This window comes from Bos grunniens, chromosome 27, assembly GCF_055505025.1.
Source record: "Bos grunniens cultivar Pamir isolate PY7600 chromosome 27, Bosgru_T2T1.0, whole genome shotgun sequence".
Lineage (NCBI taxonomy): Eukaryota > Metazoa > Chordata > Mammalia > Artiodactyla > Bovidae > Bos > Bos grunniens.
Window position 1 is genome coordinate 21,024,685 of NC_141191.1, and position 13,906 is coordinate 21,038,590.

Consider the following 13,906-nt stretch of genomic DNA (forward strand, 5'->3'; position numbering starts at 1 on the left):
TAAAGAAAATGTACTGCTGCTGCTGCTGCTGCTAAGTGTCCGACTCTGTGCAACCCCATAGACGGCAGCCCACCAGCCTCCCCAGTCCCTGGGATTCTCAAGGCAAGAACACTGGAGTGGGTTGCCATGTCCTTCTCCAATGCATGAAAGTGAAAAGTGAAAGTGAAGTCGCTCAGTCGTGTCCAACTCTTAGCGACCCCATGGACTGCAGCCTACCAGGCTCTTCTGTTCATGGGATTTTCCAGGCAAGAGTACTGGAGTGGGGTGTCATTCCCTTCTCCGAAAGAAAATGTACTAGATACTGCTAAATAACTCTCCAAAGTAGTTGAAACTCTCCAAAGTAGTTGGGTCATTTTAACTTGGTCAGCAGACAGGAGATAATGCATTGTCAACCATACTCATTTCCAGTGGAGAGAGATTAATTCATCCTTTATTATTCAAAGTCCACAGATTGAAATTTTTCATTTATATCATTATTTACAAAGGTCATCAAACTTATTAACTCTGAAATTAAACTTTAGGACTTTCTTGTTAGTTAAACACTGCAAAAACACAGATTCACAATAACTTAACAGTTGTGACTATACAATCTTTAAGGTGAAATAAGAATGTGTCATCTGGAAGCATAGGAAGGGGAAGTTTCACTCATCACTACGTTTAAAGGAGGTATTTCCTCTAATTTAGTGTTTCCCAAAGTATAGTCCCAACATGTCCAGCAGTGGAATTGCATGGCAGGATGCCCATCTCAAATGTGTGAATCAAAACAATTTTGGAAGTGGAGGTTCCCACTGACCAGAAATCTACAATTTCGAACAATCATGCTGTGTGACATCATTATGCTTGGTAAAGTCTGAGAAGCACTGCTTTCGTTAATGTGATTTTAAATCCAGTACACCAAAATAACGAAGTGCTGCCATGAGAATCACGGCATACAGAATCACAGATACCTGAGAATCACGAAGCTGATTATGAAAATGCTGAATTAAATCATTCAATTCTTCATTTAGTTCAGAGGTGATACTGACTCCAGATAGGCTACCTGTAGTTTCTGTTACAATTAAAAAGAAAGTTAACTATTCATTAAAGCAAATAAATGAAAACAACACTTTTACTTCTGAGAAGCTAAAAATAAATTGGAAGGGGGCATGCTTAGTCACTCAGTCATGTCTGATTCTTTGTGACTCCATGGACTGTACCATACCAGGCTCCTCTGTTCATGGGACTTCCCAAGCAAGAATACTAGAGTGGGCTGCCATTTCCTTCTCCAAGGGAATCTTCTTGACCCAGGGGTCAAACCCACGTCTCCTGCATTGCAGGCAGATTCCTCACCATCTAAGCAACCAGGGAAGCCTAAATTGAGGGGTAGGGGTGAGGATTTTAAAATGTCACTTAATGTAAGTTGAAACTAGTTAACTCTTAGATTTATCTGCCAACCAATCATTTTATATTTCCATCTAACCTGAAATAAAGGAAAATTCATAAAACTCTAGTATTGTGGTTCAACTCTTTCTGTCCCAACAGTCAAGAGGAAAATTGCTACATCTCAATTAAGCAAAAGGACTCAACATAGTTCCAATGAGGTGGATGAACCTAGAGCCTATTATACAGAGTGAAGTAAGTCAGAAAGAGAAAAACAAATGTCATATATTAACATATATACATGGAATCTAGAAAGATGCTACTGATGAACCTATTTGCAGGGCAACAATGGAGACAGACACAGAGAACAGACTTACGCACAAGGGCGGGAGGGGAGGGGAAGGAAGGAGAAGGCAAGATGAATGGAGCGAGTACCATGGAAATACATACACCACCATATGTCAGACAGGCAGCCAACGGAAATTTGTTATATGCCTCAGGGAACTCCAACTGGGGCTCTGTAACAACCTAGAGGGGTGGCAAAGGGTGGGAAGTGGGAGGAAGGTTCTCGAGGGAGGGGACATATGTACACCTATAGCTAATTCATGTTGATGTATGGCAGAAATCAAACCAATGCTGTAAAGCATTTATCCTTCAATTAAAAATAATTTTTTTTTAAAAGGGGGGAAAATAATAGGGACTCAATAGAGTTGGGGTGCAAGCAGGTCAACCAAATTGGGCTGGAAAAGTGGCAGGGAAAGTGGTGCTTCTGAAAAAGCCCAGCTGATTCTCACCAGCCTCAATCCCCACTTCATCCAACAAAATCAATGCTCTATACAGGGGTCAGCAAACTTTCCTTAAAGATTCAGATAGTAAATATGTTAGGCTTTGTGGAAATACATTACTTGTCTCAACTACCCAATTCTGCCTTTGCATGGCAAAAGCTACTATATATAATCATAAACAGATGAACATGGTTATGTTCCACGAAATTTTATTTCAGGCTAGTTTGCTCACTTCTACAATAGAACAGGTAATTTATTGAAGCACTTGCTTGTGATACAAGCTATACTAAAAGACCACAGTTTTTATTGTCAGGCTGTATTCCCAAGGCAGTATTCTGATGACAATTTTGATAAAAGTTACTGCTCTACTACTCACTCAACCATGTTTATCTTTCCAGCTCTAAGAGACACTATAAACTATTTCTGTTTTGAAGGAAAAATATTAGCTTTCTCAATGAGAAATTAGAATTTCAGGGCAGGATAATATCCCACGTATCTAGTCCAAACTATTTGAAAACAATAAATTAGACTCTAGGATAACACACAAGCTAGTTAACTGATGAAAGGGAAACTCTTTCTCATGAAAATCATGTTGCCTCTCTTATAGACCAGAAGATTAAATACTGTAAGTTTGTTTTTTCATCAGTATTCTCCTGCAAAATCTCCTAAGTACAAGAGGAAAACTGTCTTCAATCATTAACCTAAAATTCTTTTTGAACTAGTACATAAAATAAATTCAAATTTAAATTCCTGTCCATTCTCCTCTTGGTCCCAGACTCATAAGAGTACAGTAAAAAAAAAAAAAAAATTACCTGCTTACTACAAGGGAAAAATAGGGATGAAGATTTGCATAATTATAATTATATACTATACCATATATATACAAATATATATATGGTATATGCTATACTATATATAATTACTATAAAAGAGTAAGTTAACTTACCAGTCATAAAAATTTCCTATGAAAATGGAAAATTAAATTACAAATAACAGTGATCAGAAGGTTGAGCCAATGGGCTCAGTGTAGACAGCATGATAAACTGAGTAACAAGAGGGTAACCACAGTAAGAAGCTAAAATGGAGAGCCCACAGGAGATAAATTATTATTAGACTGGGATGACACACTACTACAAATTAGACCCTAGTTTTACTGAGTTCTAAAAAGTAACAATTTGTTTTTGACTTACTGAGAAATTAAACACTTAGGTTTGAAGGTAATGAGAAGAATTGTAAGGTTAGATTCAATACCAAGGAACTCAATACTATTTCCATCTAAGTGATACACGGCTCTGAGGGAAGAAGGAAACAATGAAAGAACCTTTCTGAGTCTCAGGGAGACTGGATAGGATACAAATTTAGTTCAAAGGAACTAGTGCATACAACTGGGTACCTTACTGATACAATAGTGAAGCTGCCTCACTTAAAAGTTTTAACCCTTCCTTGGCAGGCAAGCAAAGTATAGCAATCCTAGCTAAATAAGTACAAAAGGCAAAAATAAAAGCAACAAGAGCCCTATCAATCTGAAATACAAAAACAGAACGACAGCCTGTCCCTTTACCTCTTATGGGTACTCTCTGATGCAAAGGTGAACGAGCCGGCTGTCTGCCTGGTACAGTATGATGGCTAGGAGTTGTCTCCGCAACCTTTTCTGCATAACCAGAGAAAAGCACAGGACAGAGTAAGCCTTACATGTAGGTTTTTAAACTAGGCAACAATCCTAGATCTGATTAAAAAACCACCAGCATCCACCTTGCAATCGTACCATTGCTTACTGGGCGTTACTTATAAAAACAACATCCTAAGACAGTAGCATACCAGAATCATCCATCACAGCTATAGCCTGCTCGGCTTTATGCTGCAGGGCAAGCAGAGCAGCTTGTCGTCCCTGTAGAGCTCTCAGCTGCTCCTGCTGCTGTAACATCCTTTTTAATAAATCATGTTGTTTCTTCAAATTTTCTATCTCTTCTATAGGCTCCTGCTGAGGATCTCTGGCCTGAAAAATAAGACCAACAACACTTATATCTATTTAAAATCTATGCTCATGTGTCAACTATCAATGGTAAAATACAAACATAAATAATAAATTTGTATTAAATATACAACACAAGATACAGACTTGAAAGGAAAAAAAAGAAAATGATGACACAGAGACAGCCTGTCATGTTAAGAATTAGGTAATTAAGTAATTTCAAGGTAAAAGACCATATGCACAGACTTAGCATGAAGAAGAATTAACAAAAGGAAAATAAAGGAAGAGGCTTACAAAAAGAAAGATAAAAGGGTCAAGAAGGCAAAAGGAGCTACACACAGAAACACAGACACATGCCCACGTGCACGTACACACACACAGGAATGAGATCCAGGTCTTAGAAAGGGAGAAGCAATGTTATACCAGGCTAATGCCCCAAAGGTAGCCCTGAAAAAGCCCAGACCAAAAAGATGCTCTGCCTCATTCCTAGAAGGGATGTTTAAACCCAACAAAACCAACAGATGAAAAATTTTTTAATTTTTAATTTTTATTTAATTTTTAAAATGCATTTTTATTTGATTATCTGATGTGAAAGGCTTTAATTTACTTGTATCACTTTATATAAGCATACAATAAAGAAAAACGTTTTTTTCTTTTAAAAGATGCTCCTTTAGATAAGTCTAAGAACACAAATTACTTTGAAATTCCCCCTAAAGACAGCATTTTGCCTAAAAGAGGAACAGACTGAATAGGTGTCAATTATAAATAACTATAAAATTTTAAATATTAATCTTCAACCTATTCAAATGTAACTCAACCAGAAACACTATGGTCAATTAATCAAAGAGACAAATTTAAGTGCAACTTGGAAACAATAAAATTTTAAGTCAAATTATGCATGAAATTATACCATAATGGTATTTTTCATCATTGATTTGCCTTTTAAAATTTTTATATCTTAAAAGTTTAATGATTTTACCTAATATTTACATAAAGTATTTCTATCAGCTTAGAAAGAGTCAATTTTAAATTTGCATTGGTATCAAATTTTTGTTGGGGTTATTTATAGACTTTAAATGAATGACCTCCCTTGGCCCTGACTGAAGTTAACAAGGAGGATAAAGAAGTTCAATGATTTCTTTTGAAAATAAAAATGCACTGATCTGTATTCCCTATGTACATGTAATTCCAGGAGAAATTAAGGAGAACACAAATGGCTCTAGAGAAGTTTCCTTCTGGGGGACATCCCTTACCAATACTTTGCAAAAACTTCTTTTCTTTATCTCCCCAAGCAGAACTCATCAGTAATGTGAGTAACCGTGTAACTTGGCAAGCAATAAAAGTAAGTACATGGCTCAGAATTAAGAACTCAAAGAAATGAAGATCAAATAATAAGTAGAAGACTGCAATCAGAATTTTTGATGAATGTATCAGAGAAGCCAGGTCAGTGCTCTATCATGAACATGGAAGAGAAATAACACATCTTGGTTAAGCTACTATTTCCTGGAGAATTCCCAATAAACTGAACCCATTTTCAAGTCAACAACAATTTACTCAGTTCTCTCCCATCCAACACAAGTAGAGTTACTCTGTTAACATTACACTCATTCCTATAAAAAGTCATCTTCTTAGTTCTGGCTCAATTTAAGATTGTTTACATCTCGTAAAATAATTTGAAAGGTGAGAGAAAACTATGAATCTGATATAGCGAGTCATCTCAAATTGAACCTAATTAATTTCATTGAAAAGTGAAAGTCATTCAGTCATGTCGGACTCTTTGCAACACCATGGTCTATACAGTCCATGGAATTCTCCAGGCCAGAATACTGGAGTGGGTAGCCTTTGCCTTCTCCAGGGGATCTTCCCAACCCAGGTCTCAAATCCAGGTCTCAAACCCAGGTCTCCCGCATTGCATGTGGATTCTTTGCCAGCTGAGCCACAATGGAAGCAATTTCACCAAAGTCATTGGTAAAATATAAACCAGATCCAATTAGGTACAGATTTCAATTGGAAAGACTCAAGAGAAATATCTCCAGATTGACATCAAATACTCCAACAAAGCATCAATGGAAATAACTAAGAAAAGAAACATTATACATATTAAGACAAAAATTCACCTAGGGAAAAAACCATCAAGAATGCACTGATGCTGCTGCTGCTGCTACTGCTGCTGCTAAGTCGCTTCAGTCGTGTCCGACTCTGTGCGACCCCATAGACAGCAGCCCACCAGGCTCCACCGTCCCTGGGATTCTCCAGGCCAGAACACTGGAGTGGGTTGCCATTTCCTTCTCCAATGCATGAAATTGAAAAGTGAAAGTAAAGTCACTCAGTCATGTCCGACTCTTAGCGACCCCATGGACTGCAGCCTACCAGGCTCCTCCGTCTATGGGATTTTCCAGGCAAGAGTACTGGAGTGGGGTGCCATTGCCTTCTCCGCAAGAATGCACTATCTCCATCTAATTCATCATTTTCTCATCTCTCAAAATTAGATTAACTTTAAAGAATTTACTAAACAATTTAATATTACGGTTTCTTACCCAAATTACATCCTTAGATCATGTCTTATGTACTTAGAACTATCTCTGAAGAAGCATAATCTGGCTTAGGAGACATATCTAGCCCACATGAAATAATCAGAAATGATAAAAAAAAATAATAGCAAAAAATGGGTAGATGGCATTTTGAAAAGCTTATGAATTCTCTAAGAAGTGAGATTAAGTATGTGGGGGGAGGATGAGTGTGGGAAAACAATGAAAGCATTCTGGGAAGGCTTTTTAAAAAAATTATGCAATGATATCATGTCTATAAAATATTTCAAGGAATAGACTCTGCCCTTGTAGGCAACTCAAGAATATCACTTATTTCCTATTAAGCTGCAACTCACAAGGCTGCTTTAAGCTCGGAACCTCGGTTAAGACACCAACTTTCTTCCCTAATTTTGTAGCAGAATACTACATTTTCAAACATGTTAAGGAGGGAATGAAGGTAGGTGGGGAGGACAAGAGGGTCTAGGATAAAGACAGTCAGTGGGACTTAGGGTTTTTTTTTTAAGAAACTGAAATCACTTTATGAACAGAGTACTGACAAAACTACCCTAGGATGGCCCTAAGAATCAAAAGATTCAAAAGAAGCAAATTAAAATAAACTCCAAAAAAGAAGTTCAAGAGAAAATCATATTCATTTATAAGGTCATTATTCAAAGAAACCTAAAAACAGAATAATAGCTTTTAAAAGCAAACATAATGCCTTAAGGAAAAAAGCTAGCAGATACTATGCTATAGTAATTGTCAACTCAAGTTCTGCTTGTTGCTATTCAAAGACTTCAGAAGAAAGGAACATTAAGTTCTAAAGGACATCTATTTTCCCCCCACTCACCTTTTCTTCTCCAATGCTACTAGTTTTAAAAATAACCAGCTACTTTACTCTTCTGTTGAATTGGGACACCTTTAGCTTAACATTTTATAGTAAGATCACTACATTGTTGCTGTTTAGTGGCTAAGTCGCATCCAACTCTTTTGCGACTCCTTGGACTGTAGCCCGCCAGGCTCCTCTGTCTATGGGATTCTCCAGGCAAGAATACTGGAGTGGGTTACCATTTCCTTCTCCAGAGAATCTTCCCAATTGAGGGATCAAACCTCTGTCGCCTGCACTGGCAGGCACATTATTTACCTCTGAGCTACCAGGGAAGCTCAGCTGGTTTGAAACCATATCTTCAAAACCTTGTGGGAGCTGGGGTGGGACACCAAAATAACTAGAGGTTAAGCTCAGTCATTTTAATTTTTGGGGGGTCACTTTTGCTGCTGCTAAGTCACTTCAGTTGTGTCTGACTCTGTGTGACTCCATAGACGGCAGCCAACCAGGCTCCTCCATTCCTGGGATTCTCCAGGCAAGAATACTGGAGTGGGTTGCCATTTCCTTCTCCAATGCATGCATGCATGCTAAGTCGCTTCAGTCGTGTCCAACTCTGTGCGACCCCATGGACAGCAGCCCACCTGGCTCCTCTGTCCACAGGATTCTCCAGGCAAGAATACTGGAGTGGGTTGCCATTTCCTTCTCCAATGCATGAAAGTGAAAAGTGGAAGTGAAGTCACTCAGTCGTGTCCGACTCTTTGTGACCCCGTGGACTGCAGCCTACCAGGCTCCTCTATCCATGGGATTTCCCAGGCAAGAGTACTGGAGTGGGTTTCCAATGCCTTCTCCAAAGATAAAGACTAATCCTAGGTAATAAGCTAGTAATAAAACATACGAAATTGATCTTATTTATACTCAATTATCGGAGAAGGCAATGGCACCCCACTCCAGTACTCTTGCCTGGAAAATCCCATGGATGGAGGAGCCTGGTAGGCTGCAGTCTATGGGGTCGCTAAGAGTCAGACATGACTGAGCGACTTCACTTTCACTTTTCACTTTCATGCATTGGAGAGAAGGAAATGGCAACCCACTCCAGTGTTCTGGCCTGGAGAATCCCAGGGACGGGGGAGCCTGGTGGGCTGCTGTCTATGGGGTCGCACAGAGTCGGAGACGACTGAAGCGACGCAGCAGCAGCATACTCAATTATTAAAATAGTACTGTACTCTTGTCAAATGGATAGGAGCACTTTTACAAATGCTATTTTTTATTCAAACTGTTTTTTTTTCCTTTTTTTTTTTAAATTTTATTTTATTTTTAAACTTTACATAATTGTATTAGTTTTGCCAAATATCAAAATGAATCCATCACAGGTATACATGTGCTCCCTATCCTGAACCCTCCTCCCTCCTCCCTCCCCATACCATCCCTCTGGGTCGTGCCAGTGCACTAGCCCCAAGCATCCAGTATCGTGCATTGAACCTGGACTGGCATCTCGTTTCATACATGATATTTTACATGTTTCAATGCCATTCTCCCAAATCTTCCCACCCTCTCCCTCTCCCTCTCCCACAGAGAAGTGGAGCTACACAAATGGTTGTCTTTAAACCCTTCCTGAATGTCTTGATGCAAGTCATAGAAAGTTTCTAAAGAAAGAACATTTAGAGCAAACACTGGAGGAAAAAAAGGAGCAAAAACATTAGGAAACAAGTCAACTGACTAATAAAATATTTTTCTAAAAAAAAAAAGAAGGGAAGGGATTTCCAATGGGAAGAAAAAATATAAACCAAAAACACTATAAAAATATTTCATTCTTAAAAAAAAAAAAGGAACGCTAACAGCTTGCTCCATTTTTTCTCTCTTTAATAAATGACTAAGGAAATAAGACAAGATTTAAAAGGACCATTTTAATCCACAGACACAAATATCAGAAACAAAAGGCAACTAATGATTAGGGTTTAAGAATGTGTTATATTTTGAGCTCTCAATAGCAAAAAAAAAAGGAAAATGGATTAAGTTTCAAGTCTTTTGTTAATGCAAATTAAAAACAGCTGCCACACATAGTCCACGGAGAGCAGAAAAGAAGAAAAACACTAAGGTATCTTTACTAATGCAAATTACTGTACAACTAACCATGTTAATAACATACAAATTTAAAAGTTACAGCAATAACAGAAAAGCAAATAAGCAAGAGGAAATACGAACAAAAGAGGTGCTCATTTAGAGGGTTCCCAAGTTAATATTATAAAGTATACCTTTGAGGGAAATCCACGTTTCCGGCTACATTTCCTATTAGGCCTCAGCTCCCTGTCATGCTGAGGAGGTCTGTCACCTTTCCCTTTTGGACTTGTAGTAACGTCAGTGTCTGAAACCTGTGCTTGTGAAGCTGAATTCCCTAGTTTGTCCTCAACGCACGGCCGAATTCTCAGACTAAAAGATGCCTCCTTTATTAAATAGTGTAGCATATTAATTTCTTAATACAAACTCCTGTTTAACATACAAGCCAGCCTTGTAAATAAATATAAAAATTCACCAATCCATGATTTAGAAAATTAATCCACCCTCTCCCCAAGTGGCAATAAAACTTTAGACTTTTAAATTCCCATAGACTAGACTATTGGCTTATTCTAAATAAGTATCATATCTTAGGCAATTTCCAAGCTATACAACAATCACTGAAGCATATTTTAACATTTATTGTATGTTACTGATTTCCAAAATGTCCTGATTTTATGCTATGAAAGAAAATCTCATCGTGGTGAACACTATATACACTACATATACAGATAAATTATTATAATCAATTACACCATTTCCCACCCCTCTCAAACACAATTCCTTTACACACATGCCCCCACCCTTCCATTTCTGCTGGAATGAAATGTGAGAAAGAAATTATTCCCCACACCACTGTGAACAGAAAAACAATTTCCCCACAGTAGACTGCATTCTTCAACAACCATTTGGATCAAGCCCTCTGAGCACCTCCTGGTGAAAATAATGGAGAAAAAAAAATTCAAGTTTCCTCTTCGAATCAGGAAGGGCAGGATGAGAAAGGAGGCAGATAAGAAACTATGCAGGGCGATGCTAAAAGGAAACAAACCCTCAGATTCTTAATGCTGACTAGAAATTTGGAACATACCTCAGAAACAAACGATACACATGGTCTATCCTTTCACAAGAAAGGCATTACTGACAACAGGGTTTCAAGTTTACTAACGCATGGTTATAGGTGCAGTTGCTAAAATTAAAATGTTTACAAGTATACTAGTTTCATACTAACTTCTATGAAGTATATTTTACAAATCTTGCCTCAAAGTTCTGAAAATTTCTGATTTTCCCGAAAGACAGTATTTTGATACATCTCATTTTGCAGAGTTAAAATTTATATACTTTTCTCACTAAATAAATCCCAAAGTAAACGCTAACCTGTCCCATTTTCAGCTCAGTTTACCAGCCGTCTGGTTTGGCTTCAGTTCTAGGCTAGCCTGACAAATGAAAATCCTAACAGCCTTCAAACTGGTCCTCAGTGGCAGAGAAACTTGGGAGGCTTTTCCAAAAGACAGTATGCCAAGCGATGACACAGTCCTCATAACTAGTACATCTACAAAGAATTTTAACTCTCCCAGTGCCTCTTAAAATGAGCAAAGCTGTGCTTAACGATACAAATGAGGAAACCCAGGTTTTTGCAAGCTGAAGACCAGAAATTAATCAACCATTAAAACTACTTTTAATGTTAATAAATAAAACTTTTAAATTTCCATGTTCAAAAAGAATATATACAGCATTAACAATCTGAGGGTTTCTTTCCTGAGATAAATTTTTCATTAAGGAATGCCTACAAAAGTATTATTGTGAAAAATAAGGGGAAAGTTTTTATCTTCATTTCCAGCACTTTAATTACTAAAAAGCCGCTTACCGTGGCATCTGAAGCCTCAGACCGCACATCTATGTTTAGCGATGTGCTCTCAGCTACAGAACCAGATCCCACAGCTGAATCTATAGTCCGAACATCCTCCTCCTCATTTTCTCTAGCCTGAAATATTTTAGTGGTATAAATCATACAACTATTAAAAAGGGCAATAAAATGTTACAAGGGATGGCACGATTTTTTAAATATATTAACTCCTCTGGGGTGGCAATCAGAATGTTATCACCATAGGTACACACTAATGTACTACAAAAATCAGTACATTAAGTAAAAGGTTCAAAACTTACAAGAATCTTCTGGAGAAATTTCATATATGACTTTTCTTGTTCTTTAAGGTGATCTATTAGATGAGTGAGGCGCTCAACATTAGCAGATCTTTCATTTTTCTCTACAAGGTCTTCCCGCATGGAACTAGCTTTAGTAATATACTCACGAATCTGAACAAGCCTGCTTACAATCTGCAGGGGAAATATTAGGGGGGTGGGGGAAGGACATGAAAATAAACAGGATGTGAAAATGAGCATATTTTATTGAACAGAAACAATTTTACAGATTTTAATTTCAAATAACCAAAGATACTTCTAAGTTTATTGCATGAATTCATACATGCCAAAGATCTGAACCAAATTTACAATTTAATCAAAACTTAATAGGCAATACTAACAACTCCAATTTCCATTAATTTCAAAATTAGTTTTAATTTACATTACTTGAAAACTTCACTTTATAAAACTGCATATTAAACTATTATTTATATAAATTCTTCTAGTGTTTATATTTCTTTATAAATTTTAAAAATTAAAATACTTTAAAAACAGAATTATCTTTTCAAATGAATTATATAACCATTTAAAGAAATTTCTACAACAATCTATTAATCACATTACTCCAACTTCTCTTTACTAAAAATTAACAATACAGCACTTTACAGGTGAACAGAAAGTCTTAATTTACCTGACTATGCCACTTCTAAAATCATTTTTGTAAAAATAAATTTACACAGTTTCTAATAAACCTGACAGGATTAATGAGCAAAAGTTAAGGAAGTACTATGCATGCAAGGTAAGTAGCTTCAGTCATGTCAACTCTTTGCAACCCTATGGACTGTAGCCCACCAGACTCCTCTTGTCCAAGGTATTCTACAGGCAAGAACACTGGAGTGGGTTGCCATGCCCTCTTCTAGGCAATCTTTCCGACCCAGGGATCAAACCCTTGTCTTTTATGACTCCTGCACTGGCAAGTGGATTCTTCACCACTAGTGCCACATGGGAAACCTGGGAAGTACTTTCATTCTACCTAACTGAAATTCCTATGTGCACTTTTTAAAACCTTCATGCTTCTAATCTGAGGTTTATGAAAGCAAAGAGTAAAAGAAATATATCACCTGGCTGCTCTCCATTGCAGGTTCTCCTCTTCCATCTTCTTCAGAGACTTGACAGTTTTGCAAAAGGTCATTACTTAAAGCAGAAGCAAACAACTCTTTACACTGTGCTGATCCAATCATTTCTCTCTTTTGAGGACTTACAGTGGCATCTTTGCTCTTGTTAGTATTAATCTGCATAGGCAAAAAGTTGAAGGGCTTTCGGTTCTCACTAAGCTGACGTTTGTTGTTAGCAGCTGTTGCTCTACCTTGAGAATCACTTCCAATGCTTCTCTATACATGAAAGAAAAACCAAATCCCACAAACATTAATCTTTCAAAATTAAAAAAAAATCCAATGTTCTTAGCTTCACCATCAGACACTGATTCAGGAGGTATATAAAAAAGATCTGTCATAAGATTCAGAGCAGCTTCAGACCTACAAAATTATTTTAGAAAAATACCAAATTCAATTATCATGTCCTATTCCTCATTCTGTCAGAGACAACTGAAATGATGACTATGAGCAAGATTGGTCTAAATAAAGTACGATTATGAACCATATTTATAACTCAAATTGCTAGTCATACTTGATCACAGAATATAACATAGGCTTTGGACCTAATGAATCAACGTTAAATAATACAAACATTAACATAAAGATGTGTCAACGTGAAGCACTGTCTGATAAATTATTCAACATAGTGCCCAGCATACAGTAACTGTTCAATAATTGATACAAAGGTGACTAAATGATATATGATCATCACCGTCATCATACCAGACTAGAATCTATCTTTATGCATATTTAGAAAAACTTTATCAAGTACAGATCAGAAAATAAAATGTGAAGAGTTCATTTTCATTTCTACTTGCTTTAGTTCTAAACTTGACTTTGGTGATTATAAACACAAATAACAGTTTTATTCTAAACTTGAGGTAACAGCACATTCCACACTTAGCCAATGATAAATATTCTAAAGTGGATCTTCTCTTTTGCTTAACAGCTATCTTACCCAGTTAGTAGCATGCAAATTTTAGTTTCAAAATGAAATCATTTAAGTCAGCCAAACACTGTAATAATAAAGTTCTGAAAAACCTGTCCTCAGCAAGTTTAGAAATAAGGACTTTGCCGCCTTCCAAAGAACACAG

General features: G+C 37.1%; 1 protein-coding gene across 50 annotated transcripts in view; it reads right to left on the reverse strand.

Moving 5' to 3' along the window:
• The window catches only part of PCM1 (pericentriolar material 1), a 90,984-nt gene that overhangs the window by 61,803 nt on the left and 15,275 nt on the right, over window positions 1–13,906 (reverse strand). For 30 of the 50 annotated variants that reach the window (XM_086380601.1, XM_086380597.1, XM_086380579.1 and 27 more), the window contains 7 exons: window positions 12,780–13,049; window positions 11,683–11,853; window positions 11,384–11,500; window positions 9,720–9,908; window positions 3,963–4,140; window positions 3,706–3,795; window positions 948–1,048 (listed from right to left, as the gene is read on the reverse strand). In XM_086380601.1, the coding sequence (XP_086236727.1) occupies window positions 948–1,048; window positions 3,706–3,795; window positions 3,963–4,140; window positions 9,720–9,908; window positions 11,384–11,500; window positions 11,683–11,853; window positions 12,780–13,049 (1,116 nt within the window). The remainder of the gene's footprint in view (window positions 1–947; window positions 1,049–3,705; window positions 3,796–3,962; window positions 4,141–9,719; window positions 9,909–11,383; window positions 11,501–11,682; window positions 11,854–12,779; window positions 13,050–13,906) is intronic. The other 20 variants (XM_086380589.1, XM_086380614.1, XM_086380618.1 and 17 more) reach the window with 4 other exon arrangements.